The sequence below is a fragment of the Hyperolius riggenbachi genome, chromosome 4, assembly GCF_040937935.1.
Source record: "Hyperolius riggenbachi isolate aHypRig1 chromosome 4, aHypRig1.pri, whole genome shotgun sequence".
Lineage (NCBI taxonomy): Eukaryota > Metazoa > Chordata > Amphibia > Anura > Hyperoliidae > Hyperolius > Hyperolius riggenbachi.
The window spans coordinates 190,031,171-190,058,474 of record NC_090649.1 but is presented as its reverse complement, the minus strand read 5'-3'; the positions used below and the strand labels follow the sequence as shown (position 1 = coordinate 190,058,474).

Below are 27,304 nucleotides of genomic sequence, written 5' to 3'. Positions count from 1 at the left end.
GAAAATGTAGCATCTTTTTATAGATTTACACTGCACATGCCACAAAACATTCAACCTCCCCCAGATTACATGTGTGCACATTACATTGTACAAACCCTAAACTTAACTTACACCCTGCAACCAATTCAGTTACACTTACTCATTACACTGTACACCTTCCTCCTCTCTCACACATCACACTGTATAACTGCCAGTCATATTTTAAACACCAGCCAATAGTATGTAAAAACAAGGCAATCTATCTAAACTAGTAGATGGGTAGAGACAGCTATGAACAGCAGGGAGGTTTTGATTGCCCATGTCAGTAAGTGGAGATAAGAGGAGGAACCAGCCAGATAGACACCTGTACAGGTGAACAGGCGGAGCCTGAACTGGAGGGTGGAGACTGGAGGAAAAAAGACAGGGCATGGGAGAAACAGTGGAGGCTTGGTGTAGTGGAAGGGGTTGAGGATCGTGTGACCTGGAATGGTGGACAATTACATTTTCTTTTCTAAGCGGTGACAGTGGTCAGGAATAGGGCTTTCAAGGGGCAACCCCTATTACAATTGATGGTAGTTTTAAGAAAAAACAAATAAACTGGTAATAGAATGTGCCAGCCGGTATAGCCTTTGTGCTGAGCTTCCTGAATGTGACAACATAGAGACAGAGACAAGTAGATTTATCTAAAATTGCACATTTAAAATTTGAAATGATTTTTCTCAGCATTTTTACCCAGCGGTTCTTCAGCGGACATAAATGAAATCTGCAACGGCAGCAGGAAGATGAGACATAAGCTGCACCTTTATCCAAACATAGGTGTCACTGGGATTGTACCGTGTATATGGGTATTTAGAGCTTAGTGCATCAGTGATTGCAGAGAGAACAGGAGACATAGTCCTCATCCCAGCATTTACAAAAGATTTCATTTTGGCAAGCTGTTGAGAGAAATGAACTTTGCCATAATCGTCACGTACGATTTCTGAGGCCTGCTCCCACATTTCTTCCCCACGTCTTTCCACTCCTTCTCTGGTGAATATCCCAGTGGCAGCTATAAAGTTTCCAGGTTCAATAAGGATGACCTTCACACCCCACTTGTACATTTCCATTCTCAGGCAGTCAGAAAAGGCCTCTACACCATATTTTGTAATACAGTAGCTAGATCGCAATGGGCTGCCCATTCTTCCTAGCATGCTTGAGATACAAACTACTCGACCTGAAAAACCAATAAGACAAAAAAAAAACCATGTAATTTAAGGAACAAATAAGTCATGCAATTATTCTAACCGTGTCAATTTTTAAATTTTATTTTTTTTATCACAACACTCTTGATGGCCAATAAAAATAAACAAAAACATTATTGGTAAGTAAAAAGCCCTGAGCGAGATATTTTGAAGTAAATACGCTGTGAAAAGATAAATGAGGGGCAAACTTTAATAGGGATCATAAAGGGGAAAGTTGTACTATCACATACCCTTTGTCTAAAACATAAATGTCAAACTCTGGCCCGCGGGCCAAATCTGGCCCTCAGAGCCCCTAAATTTGGCCCTCAAGTTGTTTCCCCACCTTGCATTATATTTGGCCCACTCTAGACCACCAGAAAAGCTATATTGGAAGTGAAGTCCTAGATCACCAGGGAAGTCATATGAGGGAGGTAGGGGAAAGCATTAAATACTAGGGATCTGTATAGGGTAGGGAGCAGGATCACAAGACACCAGAGAACTGTATAGGAGTTGTAGGGGGACCATTAGACACCAGGGAACTTTATGAGGCGGCTGACATTGTTGGCCCGCGACTAGGCCCCAGTGTTCAATGTCGGTCCAATTTGTATTTGAGTTTGACACTCCTGGTCTAAAATGAAGCCCTTGTGCGCCCTGTAATGGTAAATAAACAGCAATGCAAAATACATTTTTGGTTTTGGAGCCAAAAAGTATTCCTTCCATTTTCCCTGAGCAGTGTTCTCATGATTATGCTTGCTGACTCAGTTACATGCCTGGAGAGAAATCTAGTGTTAACAGATGGTGAAGTTCTCTCCCACTGTCTATCTGAATCAGCAGCATCCTATAGGCATCATTATGTTAACAGCCCAGGCAAAATGGCAGTGAAACGCTTAAGCTTCAAATCAAAACTTACATTTGCACTGCTATGTATTTTCTTGGTACAAGGAGCGCAAGGTACTTATTCAAGAAATCGTATATGTGGAGTTGCATATGTGGTGAGATTAGTTCAGCTTTAAGAGAACTCTTGTAAGAACAAAAACCTTCACCGTTACCTATTTGTAAGTGGGGGACTGCTTGTAGAATGCGCTAATTGGCCAACTGACCATGTGCCTCCTGCTACAATCTATCACGTTAAAGTGAGCCTAACATAAAAAAATAACAGAAATGTCCACTAAACCACAGCTGGCATAAGAAGGTAATATACAAACTTCACCTACTTTATTGCCCACCTTCAATCACAAGCCTGGCCTGCTGCCATAGGTCTAGCAGGTTCTGCTCCTCTGTACTGTGAAGACAGGGCTGCCCTACAAGTTTCAGGTACACTTTCATCATACTCACAAAGCCATATGGTCATGCATGTAGAGTATTAAATACTGGCTCCATTCAATTGTCAAGTTAAACTTAAAAGTTTAAAGGGAACCTAAACTGAAACAAACAAAAACAAAGTTTAACTTACCTGGGGCTTCTACCAGCCCCCTGCAGCCGCCCTGTGCCTGTACCCTCACAGAACGAGTCTCCGGTCCCCTGCTCCCACTAAGTTTTGTTCTTGCCGACTCAGCTATGTGGATGGCCACTGCACCTGCACGGCCCTGGCCGCGCATGTCCTCAATCAAGCTCCCGTTAAAATCTTGTACTGCGCATGCTCGATCACGTGACCGAGGAGCGCAGTGGCTATCAACTGGCCAGTCAGCAAGTACGAAACCCCGGAGAATCGATATGTGATGGAGTGGGCACAGGAAGGCAGCAGGAGGCTAGTAGAAGCCCCAGGTGAATTTTTGTTTGTTTGTTTCAATTTAGGTTCTGTTTGTTTCAATTTAGGTTCAATTTAAGAACTGCAGTGAAAATAATACAATTAAAAAATGTGCTTAATTTGTACAATAAAACTATTTCTCATGGGGAAATGGCAATCAGCTACTGATTGGGATAAAGTTCAATTCTTTTTGTACTTCTTTTAGAACTTCTAGTACACATGATTGAGGAGCCAGTTCTATATTTTGCTCAATACAGTTCTGTAAGTGGCTTCCCACTGCTATCTTATTGATGAGTTCAAATACCCTTGCAAAAATGCAATCCTAGATGCAAATGTGTTTAGTCTTGGCTTGAATCACTACGTTATCACACAATCATTTATAAAACAATGTAAGAATAAATTAATCCTTTAAATCCTGCAAAGCCTCAACTAGGGAGAGCTTAAAGTCCTTTTATTTCAGCAGAAATTCTATTTCTAGAGATAGTCCACTTTCTGATACAAGCCTACCTTTTACAATGAAATACGTTACTCCCACCAGCCTTTTATTTCCAACCAAGATGATTAAAATACAACCCTTTCATTCAGCTCACAAAGAGATCACTTGCTAATTTCACTGCATGTGTTGTAGAGAGGTACTGTACAGAAGCAGTCTGATTTTATACAATGTCTCACTATGCTACCAGAAACACATATTGTGAAATTAAAGTCATTATTTAAGTTAGTTTCAAAGCAATCTAAAGAAAGTTGTAAGTTTAAAAAAGCTTTTCCAAATGTCATGGTTAAATACTATGTGAAACAAAATACAAACATTTAACCACTTCAGCCTACAGTGTCGAAAATCGTATGCACCCGAGCAACGTTCACCTCCCATTCATTAGCCAATAACTTTATCGCTACTTATCACAATTAATTGATCTATATCTTGTTTTTCCCGCCACTAATTCGGCTTTCTTTGGGTAGTATATTTTGCTAAGAATTATTTTTTTTCTAAATCCATTTTAACAGGAAGATTAAGAAAGAAATGGAAAAAATCATTATTTCTCAGTTTTTGGCCATTATAGTTTAAAATTAATACATGCTACCGTAATTAAAACTCATTTTATTTGCCCATTTGTCCCGGTTATTACGTTATGTCCCTATCACAATTTATGGTGCCGATATTTTATTTAGAAATAAAGGTGCATTTTTTCAATTTGCGTCCATCACTATTTACAAGCTTAAAAATTTTAAAAAATATAATAAGATACTCTCTTGACATGTATATTTAAAAAGTTCAGATCCTTAGGTAACTATTTATGTTGTTTTGTTTTTTAATTGTACTTTTTTATTTTTATTTTTTATTTTTTTTATGTATTTTGGTAATTTTTGGTGTGGGAGGGAAACAAATAATTTTAAATGTAAAATAATGTAATGTAATTTAAAAAATGTATGTGGGTGTAGTTTACTATTTGGCCACAAGATGGCCACAGTCAAAAAAGTCCTGAAACAGCTGCAGGAATCCTGCAGAAACATCTCAAGGATGATCAGGGGAAACGGGATGCACCTAAGCTCAATTTTGAGCATCATGGCAAAGGTTGTGAATACTTCTGTACAAGTCCTTTCTCAATTTTTTTATTTTTAATACATTTTCCAAAACCTCAAGTAAACTTTTTTTAAGTTGTCATTATAGGGTGTTGTGTGTTGAATTCGGAGGGAAAAATGAATTTAATCCATTTTGGAATAAGGCTGTAACATAACAAAAATGTGAAAAAAATGGTGTGCTGTAAATACTTTCCAGATGCTCTGTATTCCATTAATGTGTTTACATCTCCCAGCCATTGATCTACCGTCGTGTCCAATCTAATGAAATTTACCGTCTGATCATAATTTCGATACATTTTTGAAGCAAATTGATCATTGCATTACAGATAATTAGCAGATTCAATCATGCTGATTGAATCTGCCAATAAAAATCAATACGTGTATGGCCAGCTTTAATCTGTTTATAATTTTACAGTATAACCATCCTTTCTATAGCAAAAGACACTCTTTCACAATACTGTATAGACTATAGATAAGCTTTAAATCATCCAGATCCACAGCAAATACAGCATGGGAGAAGCAAATGTTCACTCTTATTGAAGAACATCCAGAACTTACCTTTACAACGACGTATGAGTGGCAAGAAAGCCTTTGTCACTCTAACAGTTCCCCACAAATTTACTTCAGCTGTTTCTTTATATGTGTGAAGGGTTGTAAACTCTACTTCTCCAAATGCAGCAACGCCAGCATTATTGACCAAGCCCCACAGACCTACAAAAGGAAATAAATGAAGTGATGTAAGGGCTGAGCTTTTGTAGTAGCAACTATAAAACGAAACTCCAAGCACAATATTTCAAGTGTGACTTTGATTTGTATTGTGAAAAGTAGTAGTCTTATCTGCAGGGTAGCTGTGGATTTAAATAACCCAGTGCATTACTGGAAGTGTTTGTCAACTTTACAAGCCTGCAGATTCCTTTAAGTGGTCCTAGGCACACTCTTTGTAGGCATATGAAGAGTTGGGAACAGATTAAAGGCAGTGGGCGCTGGTTTCTTAGTAAATATCCATACGCACGCCCCACAAAAGTCACCAAAAACGGACAACCAACATCATGGAAATGACTTACGTCAATGCTATATGAAAGACTTGTCGTTTCTGCACCCCAATATCGCAAACGACCAATTCACCACCAACTCATTTAACAGTTGATTGAGTTAATCCATCGGATGGATCATGCAAAATGCCCAACGTCGGTCACTCATTGTTGCTTTTTGGCTACATATGTGCCGACAATTGTTGTTCAATATGAGAAATCTGTTTGTTGCGCATTTCAAACGCAATTCGTTTTTTCGGCTCTGCGGCTCTGTTCGGCCGCAATCAGCCCCGGTAACTGGTTCAGTCGTGTCAGTTGGGGTCTTCTGTGCATGCGCTGCCACCTGTGCATGCGCAGAAGACCCCAACTAATACTACTGAGCCAGATTACTGGGGTGATTGCAGCCGAACAGAGCCACCCGGGAGGGGCTGGATGGAGCCCTAAGTAAGTATAAAATCTTTCTGATTCCTGCTCTCAGGTTTACTTAAAATACACTAAAAACATTCTACTATATTTGTGCTGCATTATGGGAGCTTAATTTTGTAGCAATTCTGAGGCAGTGCAAGTAGGTTTCCGATAATTTATCCTCAAGCTGTTGGAAGAGGCAATCCCAAGAGGTGAGTAACTCTGCAGCATGGCACTGATAATCACCTGTGTAGTTTCTTTGGCCCTCATGAAACATTCAGTGGTCACTTTTCACGCAAGCTTTTTAAGGGCAACTCCTGGATGTGTCAAATAAAAGCATCCCCAAAGCCTCATATACACACACACACACACACACACACACACACACATATATACACACACACATATATATACACACACACACACACACACACACACACACACACGAACACACGAGCACAGTCATGCGCAGGAATATCGACATGGTTTGTTGCTACTGAGGGGAACGACAACCTAGCACAGTGCAAGTGGGTGAGAAGGAAAACAATGCCCTAAGCCTACGCTCTGCAAAGCAATTCAGCTAATCTGTGTATACAAGGCTTTAGTTATATTAATTTATCTTTGAATATGGTTTTCCCTTGTTTATATGTTCTGGAGGACTGTCAAAATATTTCTGCTAATGAAAACACTGCCTGCCTCCTAGGGAGATAAACTGACTTCTTCACAAAACCCTTGTTTTAAGGCTGATAAGCTGTTGCATCATTTGTGGTTTAAGATAACCTATTTTGTCCTCGCAGCTGTAATGCAAATAATATTATTTTCCGGTTATCTGTTAACTTATTGAAATAGGGGTGTTGGCCAGCTGCCAAAAAATAGTGCTTAAAACTTCGGAAGGGCAAAAAAAAGGGAAAGGATAAAAATTTTCTAAATTAAAAATGTTATTCTATACTTATAGGTGCCTGCTCTATTTGAATTTATGAGTTGTTGTGGTTACCAGGCTAACAACCACTTTTTACCCCTTCTCTATGTGGAAATGCCTGCCACACGTTGCCCATGTTAGCGTTAGTTGCTTGAGCTAGCTGCTGGGTGCGATATCTGATTGATCCTTGTTATTACCTTGCCTGAACGTTGACTTCTCTATTGATTGCTGCCAGTCTGACCCTTGCCTGTATTTAGACTACTCTTCAGATTATCCCTTTGGTCAGATGATTGGATTGAATTTTCTGTGTATGACCATTGGCTTGTCTGGACTTCCTTTTTGCTTTAACCCCTTGTTTGATAGTCATCTGATTCACATGTATGATCATGGACTGTTCAACCATTCTTGTCTGGTTCCTGTCAAGTGAGTTCTGGTAGTAACTTTGCTTTCTGCACTTTAAGGCCTGGGTGTAACTGAGGGACGATGTACTGTATCGGTCTTCCTATAGCTGAGCTGGGACACGCCACACAGGGTGAAGATTGCAGAAGAGATTGGGGCATTAGGACTGATTAAGAAAGCAGGGGATCTGTCAGGCCTTACAACAAGCCCTAAACCATTATCCTATGGTGCAACGCTGCAAGCCTTGCTGTTTGCCCGAGGACAGATTATGTCAGAATCCTGCGGAATCTACAGTGGCAAACATTCTGGTCAGTCATCTCACTTGACCAGTTTATAAACAACATATACAGAGTTGTCATTGTATATGATAATATTCCCAGCTTTGAAAATCCTATTTAGAAAAGGTGTGTTTTCCATTGTGACATTAATCTTGATAGACATTATTTTTAACACTCTGAGGCTTCCTGCTCACTGCAATTCGAATTTGCGATTCCGATTTTACCTGGATGCTATCAAAAGAAAAACGCAGAAAAAACGCAGCATGCAGAACAGATTAAAAATCGTACATTGGAATCGCATGTTAAAATCGATTAAGAACCGCAAATCAGAATCGCATGTAGTGTGCAAGAGGCCTTAAAGAGACAATGAAGGGAAAAAAATAGGTTATAATGAATTGGTTGTGTAGTACGGATAATTACTTAAAGATTAGTAGCAAAGAAAATATTGTCATATTTTTATTTTCAGTTATATAGTGTTTTTTAAAACATTGCATCACTATTGAATATTTGCAGTTTCCACACTATTTAGCATTCTAAATGTTTTACAGAGCAGTCTTGTGAACTATTGACCTGTCCTCTGGCAGAGAAAAAGAAAATCCTTGAGTGACAGCTGAGATAATAAACTTCAGAAGACAGACCTCTCTGCTACTTTGAAAGTAGTCCAGCTTAATGGCTTTTTTGCATAGAGCTAACAACTGATTTATGTCTCTGCTCATAATGTTTTATTTCTGTAGTACTACACATACAAATCATTATATCTTCGCTTCAGTGTCTCTTTAAGGAGCCCATTAATGGTGCAAACAATCATATTTTCCACTGAATCAAAAGATCGTACTTCATCGATCTACAGCATTAGTGAAGCCAACTTACGATCATATTTGTAATCATATCTATGAAAAATCCAACATGCCAGTTGACTCGTTTTTTAAGGAAATCATTGTTCAGGATCAATTGAGCCCATCAGCTTCTTTGTTTTCATACAATACAATCAGAATAATCTTATCAAAAATATGATTGCTCACTAAACACTGTACTGTTAATGGGCACCTTTAGATACATTTTTGGTGGACAGGGCAGCATTCAAAATTAGGGGTACCATACAGACACAGTGAACTGGGATGTCACAGCTACACACTCTCCTTCAGCAGCATTCTCATCCCTAGCAAGTGCCAAGGCCTGGTGTGTATGGAGATAGCACAGCCGTTATAGAGAATGGAGTAGAGGTGGGAACAGGGATGGGGATAAATCCACAATAATTCAGAATCGGAAGAATAGAGAAGAGGTGTGCACTGGGGTGCAGACAGTGGTAAATCCATGGTAATCAAATGCATGCTGATGGAATTGGCTGTAAAGTTGTGGTAATAGGAAAAATGGAGAATTACTCGTCACTGTTTTACCCACCTAAATATTCCCATGCACTCATCTACTGTGTAACTCACTGCATACCACAGGCTGCACTGCAGCTTTTATTTACATGCAATATGTGTGTTTTGTCACAATGCCAAGGCAGTCACAGTACGGGAAACTAAAGCAATATATTAATCCTATATTAGGAAAAAGTCAGCAAGAAATGTCGTCAATGCAAGCATTAAACGCAGTTTCATGTAAACCACACCTCAAATTCTTCCATAAATGGGTGCAATTCCAAAGCACACTTGTGTAGAAAAATTTAAGTTGCACATAAAACATTGTTGTCGATGTACTGACCACCCTTCCCTGAGTCTTCAAGGTGTTTCTTGACCAATTCCACAGCTTGAGCAATTTCCTCATCACTGCACACATTCATCTGAAGTACGTTCATGCGGTCACTCTGGAAATTTTCCAGTTCCTGAGCACCTTCACCATTCTTGTCCTGAAAGTATTGCAGAATAACATGCTTTGACTTTGCTGAAGAACATATCATGTACATGCAAAGAAATAAATATGACTAAACAAATGTATAAATAGCAAGATGCCATCAGAAACATTTATCCAAACTACAAACCTTTCATACTAGGCACATTGTGTTGTGTAGTCACTTCAAGGTGTTAGTGCCCATACAATTTAATGGCATATTCACATCTCTGCATTGCAATAAAATGTGTTTGTTTAACTCTCTGTCTGCAGCATGTTTCTGAATAACACACACAAAACTGCACACATAGCATAGAAACTGACCAGGCTATTACATAAAGTGTATGTTTTAATATTCACATTAAATAACATGCATAGTGTAAATAAGGTTTAAAGGAACTAGGAGGGTATAAACCTCTGGGGCTGAACTGGGACAAAAAAGATGACAGAGGGGATGTCGAAAATACTGAGGGGCTTCAAAAACTACTGGGGCTAAAAGAAGTCCCAGGTAAGCAAAATACTTTTTTTGTCCCAGTTCAGGTGTAACTTAAGGAGTTTGCTGTGGGCTCCTTAAAACATCACATGCAGAACCTGAATGTTGTGACTGCACTAGTGTGTTCCCCTGGACAAAGATGGAGCTGTAGAAGGAAGCCACGGCACACCAGGCTCCGGTCCTTCTCTCCCTACTCCATGGAGAGTGGAGTGCTCTTTCTTTCCTGGGGATGCAGGGCATACCGGCCATTGGACACCAGGGCACCATTTTGTGGGCCGGATCAGCTGCATGGCCGCTACCTACATGGACGGGACCACGACCCATGCACCGCCGCCTGCATTCAGAAGGGACTCCAGACACTAGCCAGCCAGGGCACCATTATGACTCAGCCGCTGCTGCCCAAGGAGCCGGTCCACCTCCATCCCTCCATGCTGGACAGGACACTTGCGGTTGCTGCTGCTACCAAGGGAGCCGGGCCACCTCTGCTCCGCACGCCAGCTGCTGCCCAGGGAACCAGGTCACCCCCACTCCAGCACGTCGGCCAGGCTCATCTGACTCCCCGGCTGTCTGCACCCTGTGGGCTGCCAGCTGTTCGCCATCTCAGAGCTTTAAGACTTGGGCGTCTGCCTGACGTTTGCCACTTTGGCAAAAACAGCCCCTGTCACTGAAGTTTGCATGGTAGATGACAGATGACACACATGGAAGATTTTCACTGCAATAGCGGGAGACGGTGACCGCCCTCCGGTGTCCTATACAGGACTTGGACAATAGTGGATATACAGTATGACGACTGTCGTTTCCTTACTCGTCATGTCTTCATGCAGAGGCTTTTTTTGAGTTGATCTATAGTGTCAGGTTTTAATTCTTATAAAAGTGGTGCATTTGTGAAGTGGCAGGAGCCTTTGAGGAAGGGTTTTTTTTCATATTGAAAACCCTCAGGAAGTATTTTTTTTGACAACAAAACATATGTCACACAATGCGTTTGAAAGGAACTAGTGCGCCAATGGTTTTTAAACATTGTCATTTGTGGGACTATTAAAGATGTGTTTTTCCTGCAAACATTTTTAGAGTGCTAAATAAAAGCTATGTTTTAAGAGCTTAGTAAGATATGAGTAAATTAGATTGTCCCCAAAAAATAATTTATCTTCTTCTATGACGCTAATATCCCTCTTGCAGAATGCAACATCAGTTATTCAGGGAGATCAGTTAGTAGCCCTGTTGGAAGCATTAATAGTTTGGACAAGCCAGGATGAGATTGCTGAGACCAGCTAGACCTTCCTGTGTTGTGACAGAATGTCTAAAAAGTGGTCTTTTTTTAAGTTTAATCACATAAACATATGCCTTCATCTAAAGAATGTAGGATAGATCAATCTGTGTGTGTGAAAGCTAGTAATGTCCAGTTCTGGTTGAAGGTGAAAGCCACTTTGTGGAAAGGGTAAGAACTATCCTGTCTGGAAAGAAAGTCAAGTAAGGTTTATGGTGACCTAAGGCTGGTTATTTATTAACTCTTCTTGCTGAAGAAATGGCAACAAGGAAGGGTGTTGTCAAAGTGAGATCCCATATTCTGCATGTTCCCCTGGATTAAAAGGATACTTCATAATTTATAGTGGTCTAATTTTGTTAGCTGCTTTAATGAATTGAACAAGCAAAGTTTGAGATGCCTGACGGTAATCAGAATAGATATTGCTGATATTTGTACCACCAGGGTATGCACTGGTAGTTTATCTCCAAGCCTGCTTGAAAAAAATCAAGTACTAGCTATAATTGTGGCAAAAGGGTCATAAATATGCTTTGCTCTGCAAATACAAAAAAACTTTTTATCAGATTGTTACACTAAATAGTATTCGTTGTGGTTCTTTCTTTCAGTGGAGTTTGCAGGTTCTGATCTCTAGCCTAGATCTCAAGGATTCTTCCATTCAACCTCTATGCCATCATGTAATTTTTATGGACTTGGGTGAGATATTGTACCTTGCGTCTGAATAGCAGTGGTACTAGGGGAATAAACATCCAAAAACAAAATTTGCAGAGGAATGTCAAATCATCCTGTGCTTCTGACAGAGGCATACATGTTCTTGAAATAAAAACGTTTACATTTTGTGTTGTGAATGCTTGCCATGAAGTCTATTTTTGGGAGTCTTCACAAATTGAATACTAATTGAAAGTCTTCTTGGCTCAGGAATGATTTGGTATTGTCCTACAACTTGCAAGTGAGGAAATCTGCCATGACGTTGTATGGACTTGGAATGTACAAGAATTTTATAGCTACAAGGTGGATTCAAAGTTCTAATACATACACCATAACCTCTTCTGAAGGAAATTGCTATTTTCCCTGTGTTAGAGTTTCCAGACAATGTGCCCACTTTATTTTTTGCACTATTTGAAAAAAACAGTGTTTTATATATTTTATATTTCATTAATGCAGTATTTATATATTTGCTTATATTTGAGGCTATTAATATCGGAACTTACTGATTGGTAGTTGTTTCGGTTTTTCACTGTCCACTTACCAATATAGGAGACTCTTCATCATTGGAAAGGTTAGTGTTACCCACTGGCACTATTTGACCCTTTCCATTGACAGAGAAAACCCAACTTAAATGGGTGTATGTGCCAGTGTGCTCACCTCATGGCTGAATTGTAGAAGCAAGTATTCCCAGAAGCTAAAGACTGAAGCTCACCTGTAACCTTCGTAAAGGTATGCAGTTTGGATCTCAACTTTGGATCTCATAGTGGTTACTTTTGACTTAGTAGGTGGACTGCATTGTGAAGTGTCTGTAACTGTGCCTCTAAAATATTGGGTCGAGTGAGAGCCATTTGTTTTTTCCAAGTTGAATAACCTGCCACACCTATCAGGGTGTTTATAAGTAATTCTTGATGAAGAAAAATGTTATTGTAATCTTTCAGCAAAAGTAAGATGTTGTCTAAATAATGATTTGATCTTAAACTTTGTTCTCTGAGTGTCAGTGTCCTCTTCCCACTAGATGAAATTTTATGCAAACCAAAGCAAAATCAGCCAGTATCATCTTTTTCTGCGTCACTTATATCCGACTTGACATTCAGTATTGCCTGAAAATTTCCTTGGGAGATTGGTCGAAATTATATATTTGCCATGTAGCTGTCCACATATTCTTCTACTGCTTGCTTGATTAAAAGAGAAAACGTCTATTGGTTGTGAATATGAATCTTGTGCCATGTAGCCAAAACATGTTTTGCAGATCAATTTTGAAGGGATGATTCTATTTCCACACATATAACAAGGCGTGGAAATGTGGCTTCTTGGATGTGAACTTGATCTTCTGTGGCTTAAATTGCTCCTTCAGCAACTTCTTGACCAGGAACGTGATCTGCAGCTTGAAGACCTCAAGTTTCTGGAAGAACACTTCCTGTCCAATGTTCCTTTCTTATTGAGGTCACTTACCTCTTAAACTCTTACCTATTAACTTTAATTTGTTCTGTATCTGGCACAGTGTTGTCCTTCATGAATTGTCCAATGTACTGTAGAGATGAAAAAGATGGTGATTAATATTAAGATTGTGAGAACTACGGAGTAACTGCCAAGAATAGTAGCGAGTATGCCCTTAAGATGCAGCAAAATATGCCCTTTTATATTTGCTCTTTCTGTAAGGTAATATACAGGTGGCTGTGCCTTTAAAAGTACTTTTACCTGTGACATCCCAGGTTGCAAGTGAAAAAAAACAGCCAAATAACACCAAGCACCTCTCCTAGATGACCCCTTATGCACTACACCAGTTTCTATGCTGTAGCCAGGGCCAAAAAAGGCTCAGCTGCCACTTCTGCCCCGAGTTGCCTGAACAAGCAGATACATCCCAGCCATGGAATGCACACCGAGCACCAGGTGTCGAGGGTGGAAATGGCTAGTTTACTGGGACCACCACCAGGCACTAAACTGATAGGAAATTAAAGGGACATGAATGCTGAGTACCGACAAGAGAAAAATGGCAAAAGGAGGAGAGGACCAAAATGAAAACAGCTTATAAGCTGAAGCTAACCACCATAAAAGCTGCCACACATGCTATCTAGAAATGCACTTTAAAATGTGCATCAGGATGACGCAGTCTATTGCAAGGGAGAGATGTGAACATACATACACAGTAGCAATGTACAAACAACACACACAGGGCTTGATTCACTCGTGGTAACTCATAGCACGACCGCGCTAGCATTTTCGCAAATTTTCACACGCAATCGCGAATTTTTTAAAGACAACATTTATTGAAATTTACGCAATCGCTAATTTAATTCGCGATTGCACGCAGAAATGAAGTATTACATGCGGAAATTTGCGATTGCGCACAAAAACGCTGGTGCGGCCGTGCTATGAGTTGTCACAGTTTAGTGAATCAAGCCCATAGTGTGAATGAAACCCCCCCCCCCCATTCCACAAGAAGCTGAACCTAGACAAATAGACCCCAAAACATCAACCAGGTAAGAGTAGTAGAAGAAGTCAATACATAAAGTCTAGAAGACTGATAAACCGTACAGTAAGGCTGGCACTTCCTCAGTTTTCAAGAACTTTGTTGATGCAGACAGTCTGCCAACATTTAGGGCTCGCAGGTCCCTTCTTCAGGGCACACAAGACTGTCATAAGCATCTACAACAAACAAAGCACTCATTGGTGATCTGCTCAAATAAGTAAATCTTAGTGGCTCAAGATCAGCCAACCATTTGTAATGTATATGATAGTCATTTACAATAATTAAGTACACAATTTGTAATTTCAATGTTTCAAAACTGACAGGAAGTGTATTTGATTGGCTCAAATTCAGCAATCATGCAAGCTACAATTATCTGCATCTCATTTGGGTCTCTAGCTCAGAGATATCTTTTGTCAGCTTGACTAATAAATCAGCAGTCAAGTAACTAATCATTAGTTCCAATTCTATACTGCAAATATCTAGTTTTCACCATGCTTTAGTAGTAGTACACGGATTGAATATGTATTCTGAAATATATATATGTATAAAAATGTGAAAGGTAGATAACATAAATGGTAAATCCTGCCTTACAAAGTAGTCCATTCGTTATAGCTTTAAAATAAAAGTTTATTTTAAAGCTATAACGAATGGACTACTTTGTAGGGCAGGATTTACCATATATGTTATCTACCTCTTATATTTTTATACACACACACACACACACACATATAGTCCAGAGGGATCAGCAGTTGTCACAATCCAATTCGTCTGTGTATGCACGCAACTGGGGTGGCCCAATTCCAACAAGGACATATAGAAATAAAGCAAAGTTTTGCAGCACACTTGCTCTTGTTTATTGAGCTTCAATAAACAAGAGCAAGTGTGCTGCAACTCTTTGCTATATATATATATATATATATATATATATATATATATATTATATTTTAGAATACATATTCAATCCGTGTACTACTAGTAAAGAATACTTAGGGTGCATAGAGAGGAGATGATATTGTGTCTCTTATTCATATGTTGATAAGGCATGCTTCTGTTTATCGCCTGCTGTGGGCTACCCCGTTTAACTTACCTTACTACAAACTTCATGCTTTATTTTTATTTATTTTATTCATTTCAGAGATTAGAAAATGTTGTGTTTTTTGTGAACTGTGAATTATAATGTAAGCTTATACAAGGTTTACAGACGGAAAGGCCACATTGAACAAATAAAACGAAAGGGAAAAGGTTAATCCAGATCAGTTTAGCTATTTACAAGGCTGCTACTCATTACCAGGCCAGCAGTCTCACAAAGCTCCTTTTTCTCTTTCCTTGCCCCAGGATTTTACTCTTCAGACTGATCAGAAGTCTGCAGTTTTCGCTAACTGAATGCAAAGCACAATGCACATATTAGTGACTACGCAGAATCCTGGGCTCTCTTCTTAAAGCCCTGGTTCAGCCACCCATTTATTTTTTTTAACAACATTTTTTTTATTAAACAAAATAGAAAATACTGAAATGCCATACAACTGTATAAAAGTATATTAACATTTTAAAGGACAACTATCAAAGTTAACTAAAAATTCTAAATGCCGCATATATTTCCGGTAATTACTAGCAAATAGCTATACAAATGCTTTTTTTCATTATTTCATGTTTTATATAAAGAAAATGACATTTACAGAGAACAGTTCTCACTGTGGACATTACTATGGAGGACTGTGCCCAGCACATCCAGCATACAGAAATAATCTTCAGTGACTCTAATACTGTGAAGCTCTGTGGGGCACGTTAGTCCATTGGAGCACACCAGATGCACTCTAAATGTTGCATAGACTTATGTTGCACGGTAACGCCCCACTGTGAACTTACACAAAGGGTCCTGTCACACTGTGTCCAGCAACTGTATGCAATGAAATACCTGGGGTGCTTTCACATTCAGTGCGATGTGGCAGGTCAGATGGGGAAACACACTGCACGCTGTGCTTTTACCGGGCAATGTGCACATTTACAGTGGCAATGAAGCACAGTTTTTTTTATACTACAGCATAATCTCGTTATAGTAAACTCTGATATAGTAAACATTTAGGTATAGTAAACTAAATGTCCAGGTTCCAGCCAAGCCCCATTGTAAGTATATGGGAGTAACTCCTGGTATAGTAACCTCTGATATAATAACTTCTGTTATAGTAAACCTGTTTTTTGGCTCCTTCTGTATTCTGTGAAAAGTGGGCGTGCGCCTGCGTCATAGATCAGTCGGGAGACCCATGAGCCGTGGTTGCTGGGCGGGCTGGCAGCCACTTGTAGCTCACTATTTCTACATTACTCTAGTCCTGCGTGGATTACCTCATAAGCACTGGCCTGTTAGACCTATGCTTCCTACATAAACTGCTGACTGATTACTGAAGGAATTTGCCTATCATCTGTGACTTGCTTGTACATGGCTACAACACTACAGTATAATCCAGGCTACACAGAAATGTGTACAGAGGAGCATACTATGCATACTGTATCTGCATTAACTGGTAAGACCTATGCTACCTGTGCAAACTGTTGCCTGATTATTGAATGCAAATCCATGCATATTGAGCACTGTGCATTTTGATCTAGCTTGGACTCCCAATTATTAACCACTTGCCGACCGCACACTCATACCGTGCGGCGGTAAAGTGGTAGCTGGAGGACCAGCGACGCAGATCTGCGTCGCCAGGTGCCTCCCTAATTAATCAGGAAAGGCCGCTCGCGCGAGCGGCCGTTTCCAGTTAGATCACGGAGCGGGTCTCCGTGAATAGCCTGTGAGCCGCTGATTGCGGCTCGCAGACTAAATGTAAACGTAGGAGACATTTGTCTCCTTTGTTTACATTGTAGGGCGCTGCTGCGTAGCAGCGCCGTAAGGCAGATCGCCGGGGATCGCCGCCATGTGACAGCGGACAGCCTGTCACTGGCTGCACAGGACGGATAGCGTCCTGTGCAGCCCGGATCATCAGGGGTGAGAGGGAGGAGAGGGAGGGGGGAATTTCGCCGCGGAGGGGGGCTTTGAGGTGCCCCCCGCAACATGCCAGCCAGGAGGAGCGATCAGACCCCCCCCTGCACATCATCCCCATAGGGGGGAAAAAAGGGGGGCGATCTGCGTGCCAGCTGATCTGTGGTGGGGGCTGCAGAGCCCACCCAGCACAGATCACAAAAAATAGCGCTGGTCCTTAAAGAAAACCTGAACTGAGAATTAAAAGTCAAAATAAGTCATACTTACCTTCCATGTAGTCTACTCCTCAGTGTCTTTCTCCTGCCCCGCGTCCTGTTTGTTCACTGTGATCAAGGGAATTTTCCGTCCTCCATTTTGAAAATGGCCATTGCCCATAACAGCTTTCTGGTCAGCACACAGTTAAACTGTAACATCGCCCACTTGAACCATAGGGAAACATGGACATTACATGGTACATCAGTTTTCCTCTCAGCTATAACTGACAGCAACTGATATTTTACTGACAGCAACTGATATATTTCAGATCTGACAAAATATTGTCAGAACTGGAAGGGATTATTGTCAGAAGAAAATGGTGAGCTTCTGAGAGGAACTGATGGTGAGGTAACTATGTAATGTTCATTTGAAGTTACCTCATGTGTTCATTTTAAATATTTTTACTCAGTACAGGTCCTCTTTAAGGGGGGGGGGGTAAAGGCTGGGTCATCAAGTGGTTAACTGAATAAAGACTCAGTACTATAGTATACTTTATGTGCTTGAGTATAACCATTTCTGATATAGTAAACTCTCTTTAAGGGGGGGGGGGGGGGTAAAGGCTGGGTCATCATGTGGTTAACTGAATAAAGACTCAGTACTATAGTATACTTTATGTGCTTGAGTATAACCATTTCTGATATAGTAAACTTGTGATATAAGAAACTACTTTGCCTGGTCCCTTGGAGTCTACTAAAAAGGAATTCTACTGTATATACTTCAAGGCATAGTCAGTCTGCATGTAAAACTTGTGGTGGGACTTTTCGGCAGTAATGCCATGGTATCCAACGCAATGTGCACAGTGAGAAAAGACCCTAACCTTCTGAATCTGATTAGCACCATGCGAATTCCAGTTAGCCTAGGGAAGTTATTGCTCATTGTAAGGCAAAGGAAACTGACAGTTCTGAATACACATCACAACTCATGAAAAAAGTAAAAAAATCTGCTGACCTGGGGAGACACGGACTGATTTCAGCTGTCACTGTCTGAGTCAAAAGTAAAGATGGTCAATGAGATGCAAATCATTTCATTGCAAATTGTCTGCAGCATGGAACTGCAGTAATCGAATGCACTATCTGTATTTGTTCAGTTCCAATATGCCTATGACACGCAGCTATAACTATCCTTCAAACCTGGTGGAACAGACCCTACTCCAAAAATATATTCTTGCCTAGCTGAGCTACAGGCGTGGATGAATGACAACTGGTTGAAACCGAAGGCTGACAAAAATGAGGTCCTTGTTGTCCGAAGCCAGTACTCGCCAACAACACAGCTCTATCCTAAATCAACACCAATTAGAATTGGGCATTCAGACATAAACAGCTCCAACCCTGTGCGCAGCCTTGGTATGCTAATTGATGGGGAATTGAGTGTCAGAAACCAAATTTCGGCCGTAGTCAAATCTTCCTACTTTCATCTGAAGAACATTGCAAAATTAAACATCTGATTCCCCCAGAGGATCTTCCAACTCTAGTTCACGCCTTCATCACATCACGGCTGGACTACTGCAATGCCCTTTATGCTGGCCTCCCAAACAAGGACCTGCACCGCCTGCAATTAGTGCAGAATGCTGCTGCCAGATTGCTAACAAACCAGCCTCGTCACTGTCACATTACACTGATCCTTCGCTCACTGCACTGGCTACCAGTAAAATTGAGAATACTCTTCAAGATTGGACTGCTGACATTCAAATCACTGCACAATTTGGGCCCTGGATACATGAAGGACTTGCTGAAGCTGCACCACAACTCTCACAACCTCAGATCAGCAGGTTCCATAAACTTGGTCACTCCCAGAGTGCACCTCAAAACCTTTGGAGACAGATTTCTGTCATGCTGCCCCTACTCTTTGGAACTCCGTACCATACCCAGGTAAGACAGTCCCTTCCCTGGAATTATTTAAATCCAGACTGAAAGGCCACCTATTTAGCCTGGCATTTCTGGACTTAAAGAATTCTTCATCTGTTCCACGATTTACCAATCAACCAGTTATTGGTCTGAGCCATGCTTATGAGTCCTATGGGAGAAAAGTGCTTTACAAATGTTATTTGTTGTTGTTATAATCTGCATGGCATTTGCATGCAAAGTCAGAATTATCTGTATCTCATTCACCATCTCTGGTCAGAAGCACTGAGGGCTCGTTCCCACTATCGCGAATCCGCATGCGTCCAATGCATGCGGATTCGCACATGTAATGCAAGTGGATGGGCCTGTTTCCACTGTAGCGTTGTTGAGGTGCGTTTTTTTCAGCGGTAAAAAAACGCACAAAAGAGCCAATGAATTCACCTGCGAGTGGAATGCATGCGAATCGCCGCTAATGTATTTAATAGTAAAAACGCATGCGTTTGTTACATGCGTTTTTACCCGCGATTTCGCGTGCGATTTCGCACCTTTTTCAATTTTATTTTGCCCTGGCAGTGTCATGGTTAATTTCGCATGGCACCCTGCCATGCGAAATCGCACGCGAAATCGCGGGTAAAAACGCATGTGGAAACGCATCCGCATGCGTTTTTACAAGCGTCGGAATGCCGGCGAAATCGCGTCGCAACAGTGGAAACAAGCCCTGAGTGATTCCAAAGAAGTAAAATTAACATTTTAAATTGTCCACTTAAGAGTTGAGAAGGAAATATGAACATGGAGTATTCTGGTATGAGTAGCATAATAGTCAGCCAAGGCTTTTTACTGAAGATGAAGGAGCTAACTTTGGGATACACCAGCATCAGAGGCATATCATCCACAAGGCAATCCTAGGCAGTTGCCTAGGACCTGGAGAGAGTCTATGGGCCTGGTGGATGCTAGCTTACATCACATCTTACAAAAAAAAAAGCTAGGTGACCATTTGCGGTGGGCAAAAACTTCTGTCTTGCCTAGGGCCCCATTTCTTCTTAATCCTTCTCTGACCAGCATGCCCACTAGGCTGTACGAATGTTGGGAAAAGGCCTTGACAAGTGTCTCCATTCTTCAAAGTCCATGCACCCTAGCTTCCAGGTCACAGCTATGGAAATTGAGCAGTGGCCCAATCTATCATAGCTGCCTCCTTACCATATAGTCGAGTACTGAAAGGGACGAGACTGGTGCCAGTTTTGGAATACATGGCTAATAATCTTCACTACAGTCACATCAGGGCTGAAAAGTATGCCAAGAGAGAACCTTCCTGAGTAGAAGAATATGTTTTTTTTTTCTCTTTTCCTGCTCTTTTGCGTAATATCCAGGTTTTGGCTTAGTACCTTGTTGACAATGACGTAATTTAAAGCCAGTGATTTAGAATGAAGCAAATTACTACAAGAAGTTACTGTAACTATCAATCCCAAGTCTAATTCTTTTAACTTGTGTCAGCTAGGCCTCAATGCCAATCAGTGCCACTCATCACTGTCTCCATTCCTGCGGGGTCTATGCTAGATCTTGATCAATCATAGCAGACCAGAGGGAAGCTGTCCACAGTACTGAACAGGTACTATTTTATAGTACTTACCTTTAATAAACAACCTGCAAACACGGTAAATCCCAATTTGTGTAGGTGCTTTGCCGAGGCTAATCCAAAACCTGTGTCACAGCCTGTGATGAGAACTGCCTTCCCCTCTACCTGGATGAAGATAAAAGAAATGGATGTGAATCTTACAAATGACATATCTGAGACCTGCACTTGACACAATTAGTAAGTAGCAATGGTCAGTGAGATGCTAATTATTCTGAGTTGATGGCGAATTATGCAAATTTATGTAACTTGAAAATGGACCGAGCACATGAAGCTAAGGTAGGATTCAAGCGGTCCATTTTCAAGCTGCTTAAATTTGCAAAAAGTATTTGCAGTGTTCGGCATCAACAATTATTTTCATCTCATTGACCACACCTATTAGTAAGCAATTAATATTGTTAAACACAACCCCTGTTCTAATGTAAATGTCTAGATAGCTGTGCCGTATTTCAGTGATTCATTAAGCTTCGATGATATCTCCGCTCCAGGCCCTCCTTCGCATTTCACTTGGAGTGTTTTCTGATTTTCTCCAGAATGTCTCTCAGATCGCTGTGCTTTAAAATAGCTGGCTGATGGAAACCTCACCATTCTGCACACCACTAAGGCTACATTCACACCGAGGAATTGTGGTGCGATTCACTACAAAATTGCATGCGAGCTGGCAGTGAGGTGCGGCGAAACCCAAGGCGTAACAATCACCCGAGACCCCTGCCATTGCAGGGGGGCCCGGAGGCTTTGAGGGCCCTGCTCCCTCTCCCCAACCACAAGTGCAGCCAAATAGCAAAAAACCTCCCCGTTCACTCAGAATAAAAACATTCCTGCCGCTTCCTCCTCCCATGCAGAGTAGCAAGTAGCGGGAGCATATGTAATTTTTTTCCTGCTTCCAGATGTGGCTTCACAGCAGAACACTACCTGCTGCAATTTGCTTACTTCGGATCACGTGATCCTCATGGGGTTCGTGGACCAAAAAGGCCCCATGCTGTTATTTTTACAGGGAGGCCCTATTAAGTCTAGTTACGCCTTTAGCGGAACCCCCTTGAAATAATGCATGCTGTGTACCGTATAATGTGCCTGGGAAAGTTGCAGTGTAGCATACTTTTCATGTACTGTATGCTTCACAACACACATACACCGCACAATGTAACTTTTCTCCTCCATTGCTATCCTGTTTTGACAGGGTACACAATGCAACTCCCATAACGCAACTGTCCCACCAAAGATAAAAAGCAGGAAATTCATATGGGGGTGTAAATGTATCTTTGCATAAATTCCTAACTTGGATTTATTTATCCACAGACACATTTCCTGGACAATATTTCTAGCTTACTCATTGACTTGCTGCTTGCAGGTTCCCTTGACTTTCAATTCGTCTTTTACAAGACTGTATGTAGACTGATAAAATAAAATGCTATTTGAATGAGCAATATATCCGCGCAAGAGAAATATAAATGTCCTTCTTAGATCAGAACAAGTCCCATAAAGCATGCCAAGTTAAAAGTCCTCAAATAGACTCCATAAAATTTCGCATCAATAAAACTTTAGCGCTAAAGCGCTAAGAAGCCGGCATTTAAATACATACAAATACAAATATTTAAATGCCAGCTTCTTCACCACTCGATTCTCCGAGCTCCTGATGACGCTATTGCGAAACCTGGTCGAGCGGAGTTTGGTGGATGGGAAAGCGGCACCCCACGTATTGATTGATTATATGCGCTTTACTGCTGTGGGTCCCTTTCAAAAGGGCCCAGGAGTGAGTATTCTGTATACACTGTTTTATTGAATAAATGTTTTGTACTTTTAAATGGAGTACACTTAGATCTTTATTCATTTGTCATGCAAATGCTGGGAATGTCTATTTGCTGAGGAAGGAGGCTGGACATATCAGTATAGAAGACAGAAACAAAAAATGGTGATCGTGGTGGCATATATATACATATGCTTCAGACCTTATAATCTGGGTCTCACTAAAAGCTGGTAAGCCTGCACTTTGAAGGGTGTTGTTGGAGGAAGGAAGTACCTTTAGCGCTAAAGTTTTATTGATGCAAAATAAAATGCTAGTTTTGATTAGTTGCTGCGGGTTATTTTGCTGTGGGAGGCTTCAGAAAGGGCAATAGCCTGAAACAGTGAACTGTAGCAACCATGCAGTTCTTCCTGCTACCATTGCTCTATGTTGTTTTATGGATCAATGAAGCAACTGCGATCTCATGGAGGTGGTGTGGATTTTTGGTTTTTGTGTGACTGCACATCATAGCAATTCTCATACAAAACTGATCCATTTAGAAAACATCAATGTTTCCATTGGCTGCTATGTGAAAATATCAGCTTTGTGTTTTATTGCCTAGTAGCACACAAGCTGCAATGGAAGAGCGGAGTGTTCCTTAGCAACAGAGGGGATTACTGCTTTTATTGCTTTTGCTTACTCATAGTTAAAGGACCACTATCGGAAAAAATACAAACATACGTGTAAGCATGCTTATAAGAAGTACATTTCTCCCAGAGTAAAATGCACTATAGAAGTATTTTCTTCCATGTTGCTTTCACTTACAGTAGGCAGAAAAATTCTTACAGATCTGACAAGTTTAGGACTAGTCCATTTCTTCATGGGGGATTCTCAAGGTTTTATTTATTTTCAAAAGTACTTACTGAACTTTTACATTTTCATTAAAGATTAAACAAGTTGGCTCCCACTCCTTCGCAATCCCCTTTTATTACCTTGTCCCAACTCATGCTGACTTTGCCAAAATGGAGTCAGACAGCATGGAGCTCTTAAACCAAAGCAATACCAGCCTACATATTGACGCAATCAGATATTTTCTCATGCCACCACACTATTTAATGAGTCTAGTGTGTACCAGCTCCCCTTAGAGCCCGTTTCCACTAGAGCGAATTTGCATGCGTTTCCTGCATGCAGATTCGCATAGACAATACAAGTGGATGGGACTGTTTCCACTTGTCAGGATTTCTGAGCGTTTTTCGTCTACGTTGCAGACATCAACCTGACAAGGTTGGCAGCTTCTACACCTGCGCAGGGCCACGCCTGTCGCACTCCTGTGCCCGGGAGTGTTCTGCGCCCTTTCGGCCATGTGAGCGCAATTGCGCGTAGCCAAGCTCACTCAGGAGCAGAAGCCGTCGACCTTGCCGGGTCGGTGTCTGCAACGGAGGGAACTCAAGGAGACCGACTGGGAGTGGAGCTGCAGTGAGGGACTCATAAGCTGCCAAGGGCTGGAGGAAGCCCCAGGTAAGTAGATCTGCTTTTTTAATTGCCTGATGTTTCTTTTAAAGAATACACTAGCCCATAAAAGAATTAAAAACTGGGGGAGCAGGCAAGTGTGGTGGGCTCTCCTCATGCCCACCGCTCCTCCCGTTCTCCTCTGTTGCCCTCTGTTTTCATGCAGGAGGGTCGGTGATGACTGCGTAAGCACTGCCTGCCTACGTGCGCTTTGATTGCGTGGCAGGGAGCGCTCCTTGCCTGCGCACTACTTAGCTGTGACGTAGTGCACATGTGCAGAGTGCTCCCGAGAAGGTGGGTTGTCGTGCATAAATTGAGAAACGCGTGCTTTTTCAGTGGGAGACATACTTTCATTGTACCGTATGCCTCACTGTATGGTCCCTCCGCAGCCGCAACATGCAGTTCGTCTTTTCGGTTGCATTGCGTTGCCCTTATTCTTGCACCATGTGCGTTGCTCATTAGAGTAGTGCAGGCAGTATGTTGTTCTACACTTATCGCACTGCACAACTACCAGTGTGACAGGCCACATTGAAATATAATTGCATTGCACTTAGATACAATTACCTATATTGTTTGTTGCGCTGCAAAGTAAGGGACACTATAGTGTCAAAAGAGCCTAAGGCCTGTAACCGACTACAAGTCGCAAATGGCAATCGCTGGCATTTTTAATTACCGTCTTGTAAGCGGTTTCATGAGCATTTGCCAGCAATTTTGGTAGTGATTTTAAAAAAAAGTGTAAGCCTTTAGCCAGCGATTGTGATTTGCAATTAGCAATTTCAATTCTGATTGGTAGTTTCAAATTATTATTATTATTTATTTTTTTAGTTTGCAGCAATTCAAAATCACACACAAATCGCTATGTGTTGCAATTCATTAGCGATTTGCCAGCGCTTCAATACTTTACATTGGAGTGCAAACGCTCCCAAAATGCTGAATGTCCTGCGATTGTGATTCCCGTAATCGCAATTGCTTCATTGGAATCAGTCCACTTACATTGGCAAAGCATTTATGGAAATCGCTAGCGATCCCTAAACATCCACAAAAACGCTCTATTGGGTTCCAGCTCTAGATGATAGTGATTAATTGAAAGCTGGCATCACTATTTGGCAATCCACCCAGCTCCCACATGTACCAGTAAGGAATAAAATACTTAATTTCAGGTAATTGATAAATACTCAGAACCATATAACACACATCACCACACAGTTCAACAAACTTTCACTACACAATTCTGTTTGTTGATTTTTCATAGAAGTATCATTACACTTATATACAATTGTATACGATTTCTCCACAAGTTACATTTCTACACAACACAAGGTCACAGTCAATATTTTGTGTGTGTCCACCGTAGAAGCAAGCTGGTTGTACTCACTGGTAGTGTGCCTCGGGGAATGGCTGGAATAAGCATACACAGCACAGATACAAAGTACAGCAGGACAATGGCATGTGACGCATTGTCAGTGGGGAACCCCAGTGCCCTAAAGAACAGCTTCAGGATCTCAGGCAGGGCGAAGCCCAGAGCCAAGGTGAGGACAAGAGACAGGAGCACCAGAAGCACCGTGCTGCGGCTAACTACAGGCAGAACCATTCCTCCGGATTCCTCCACACATGCAGCCTCTCTGACTCCTGCTGCTATTGTATATGGATGGAGGAGGAGCCGGGAGACTGTATACCACTTCCGAGGGAGAACGCTGCCCCCCTCCTCGCAAAACTCACACCCGCTACTGGAAAGTCAAGGGCAGGTTCATTCTCAAGACGGGGGACGGCCAGGTTTGTAAGAGAACCCATCTATCCCAATCCCATTGTAATATTTGCATAAATAATATAATATACACTTTGCAACATTTTAGAGCAACATATGCTTCATGGAACATATGCCTGACTGTACTCGCTACACTGTTGCTAGTAATAGACAGTCGTTGTCATAGAAGGATGGCAAGTCCAGCATCTGTTCCTGTGCACAGGGTACGAGCCAGCAGCAGTAGTAGTGGTCCAGCAGTGGACATGTGGAGGAATCACTACGTGGCGGGATGCGAGGGATTCATTCATCAGAGGATTCAGGCACTGTGTCTCTCCAGCGCCAATAGAGGTTGCTCAGACTAGCAGCAGAACTTCCTAGCAACCAGAAATCGCGCATAATCTACTCCTGAAGGGATATACGATTTTTATTAATGAGACATCAGATTTGATAAAAACATTGATTTATCAAAACTTGGTTAAACCAAGGAACCCTTGAATCCTTGATTGGTTTCAGTTGGGAAAGGCAGTCATTTTTAGGGTACTTTGCCTGCACCTGTTGTGGACAATGCAATTATTATTTTTTAATATGTATATAGTGCTGATATCTACAGCAGCACTTTACAGAGTATATAGGGCAGCACGGTGGCATAGTGGTTAGTGCTCTTGCCTTGCAATGCTGGGTCCCCGGTTCGAATCCCAGCCAGGTCAACATCTGCAAAGAGTTTGTATGTTCTCCCCGTGTCTGCATGGGTTTTCTATGGGCACTCCTGTTTCCTCCCACATCCCAAAATCATACAGATAAGTTAATTGGCTTCCCCCTAGACTATGATACATACACTACATTATATAGACATATGACTATGGTAGGGGCTAGATTGTGAGCCCCTCTGAGGGACAGTTAGTGACAAGACAATAAACTCTGTACAGCGCTGCGCAGTAGCGTTTCTACCTAAGGGCGCAGGGGGGCGGGGCGCACCGGGTACCAGTCAGCCAGGGGGGTGTCACCACGACCCCCCTACACCTGACTAAGGAGGCGAAGAGCAGCGCTAAGAGGAGGGGTGACAGCAGGGATAGCGGCGGGGAGGGGGAAATATCCCCCCCTCCCTCACCTGGGTCCCCTCCTTCTGCCTCTCTTCTCCCCCCAAAAATGCGGGTAGAGGGCCGGTGGCAGTGGGCAGCGAGCAGGCGAGCGCGGAGTATATACTCACGTTACTTCCGCGTATCAGCCTGGAACGCTGCGTCACCGTCACGTGCCTCTTCTGCGCCTCCAATCATTGGAGGCGCAGTAGAGGCACGTGACTGCGACGC

The 27,304-nt window shown here is 41.7% G+C and overlaps 2 protein-coding genes across 2 annotated transcripts in view; one reads left to right on the top strand and one right to left on the bottom strand.

Annotated features, from left to right (window-relative positions):
* LOC137571660 (D-beta-hydroxybutyrate dehydrogenase, mitochondrial-like) lies at nucleotides 1-26,029 on the bottom strand. The gene is made up of 5 exons (XM_068281145.1): nucleotides 25,629-26,029; nucleotides 21,022-21,132; nucleotides 9,267-9,411; nucleotides 5,086-5,238; nucleotides 1-1,192 (listed from the first exon to the last, which is right to left on the bottom strand). The coding sequence occupies exons 1-5, from the start codon at nucleotides 25,842-25,844 to the stop codon at nucleotides 723-725; spliced, it is 1,095 nt and encodes a 364-aa protein (XP_068137246.1). The 5' UTR covers nucleotides 25,845-26,029; the 3' UTR covers nucleotides 1-722.
* The window catches only part of BDH1 (3-hydroxybutyrate dehydrogenase 1), a 35,570-nt gene continuing 34,207 nt past the window's right edge, over nucleotides 25,942-27,304 (top strand). The window contains exon 1 of the mRNA XM_068281147.1: nucleotides 25,942-26,026. The gene's annotated coding sequence lies outside the window, so the exon portion shown is untranslated. The remainder of the gene's footprint in view (nucleotides 26,027-27,304) is intronic.

Excerpts from the sequence above, each read along its gene's own strand:
- LOC137571660 (XM_068281145.1), bottom strand. The coding sequence starts at position 25,844 with ATGGTTCTGCCTGTAGTTAGCCGCAGCACGGTGCTTCTGGTGCTCCTG. Across the intron at positions 21,133-25,628 it reads TTCCCCGAGGCACACTACCA|GTAGAGGGGAAGGCAGTTCT; the intron begins GTGAGTACAACC and ends ATCTTCATCCAG. Across the intron at positions 9,412-21,021 it reads TTGCAGGTTGTTTATTAAAG|GACAAGAATGGTGAAGGTGC; the intron begins GTAAGTACTATA and ends CAATACTTTCAG.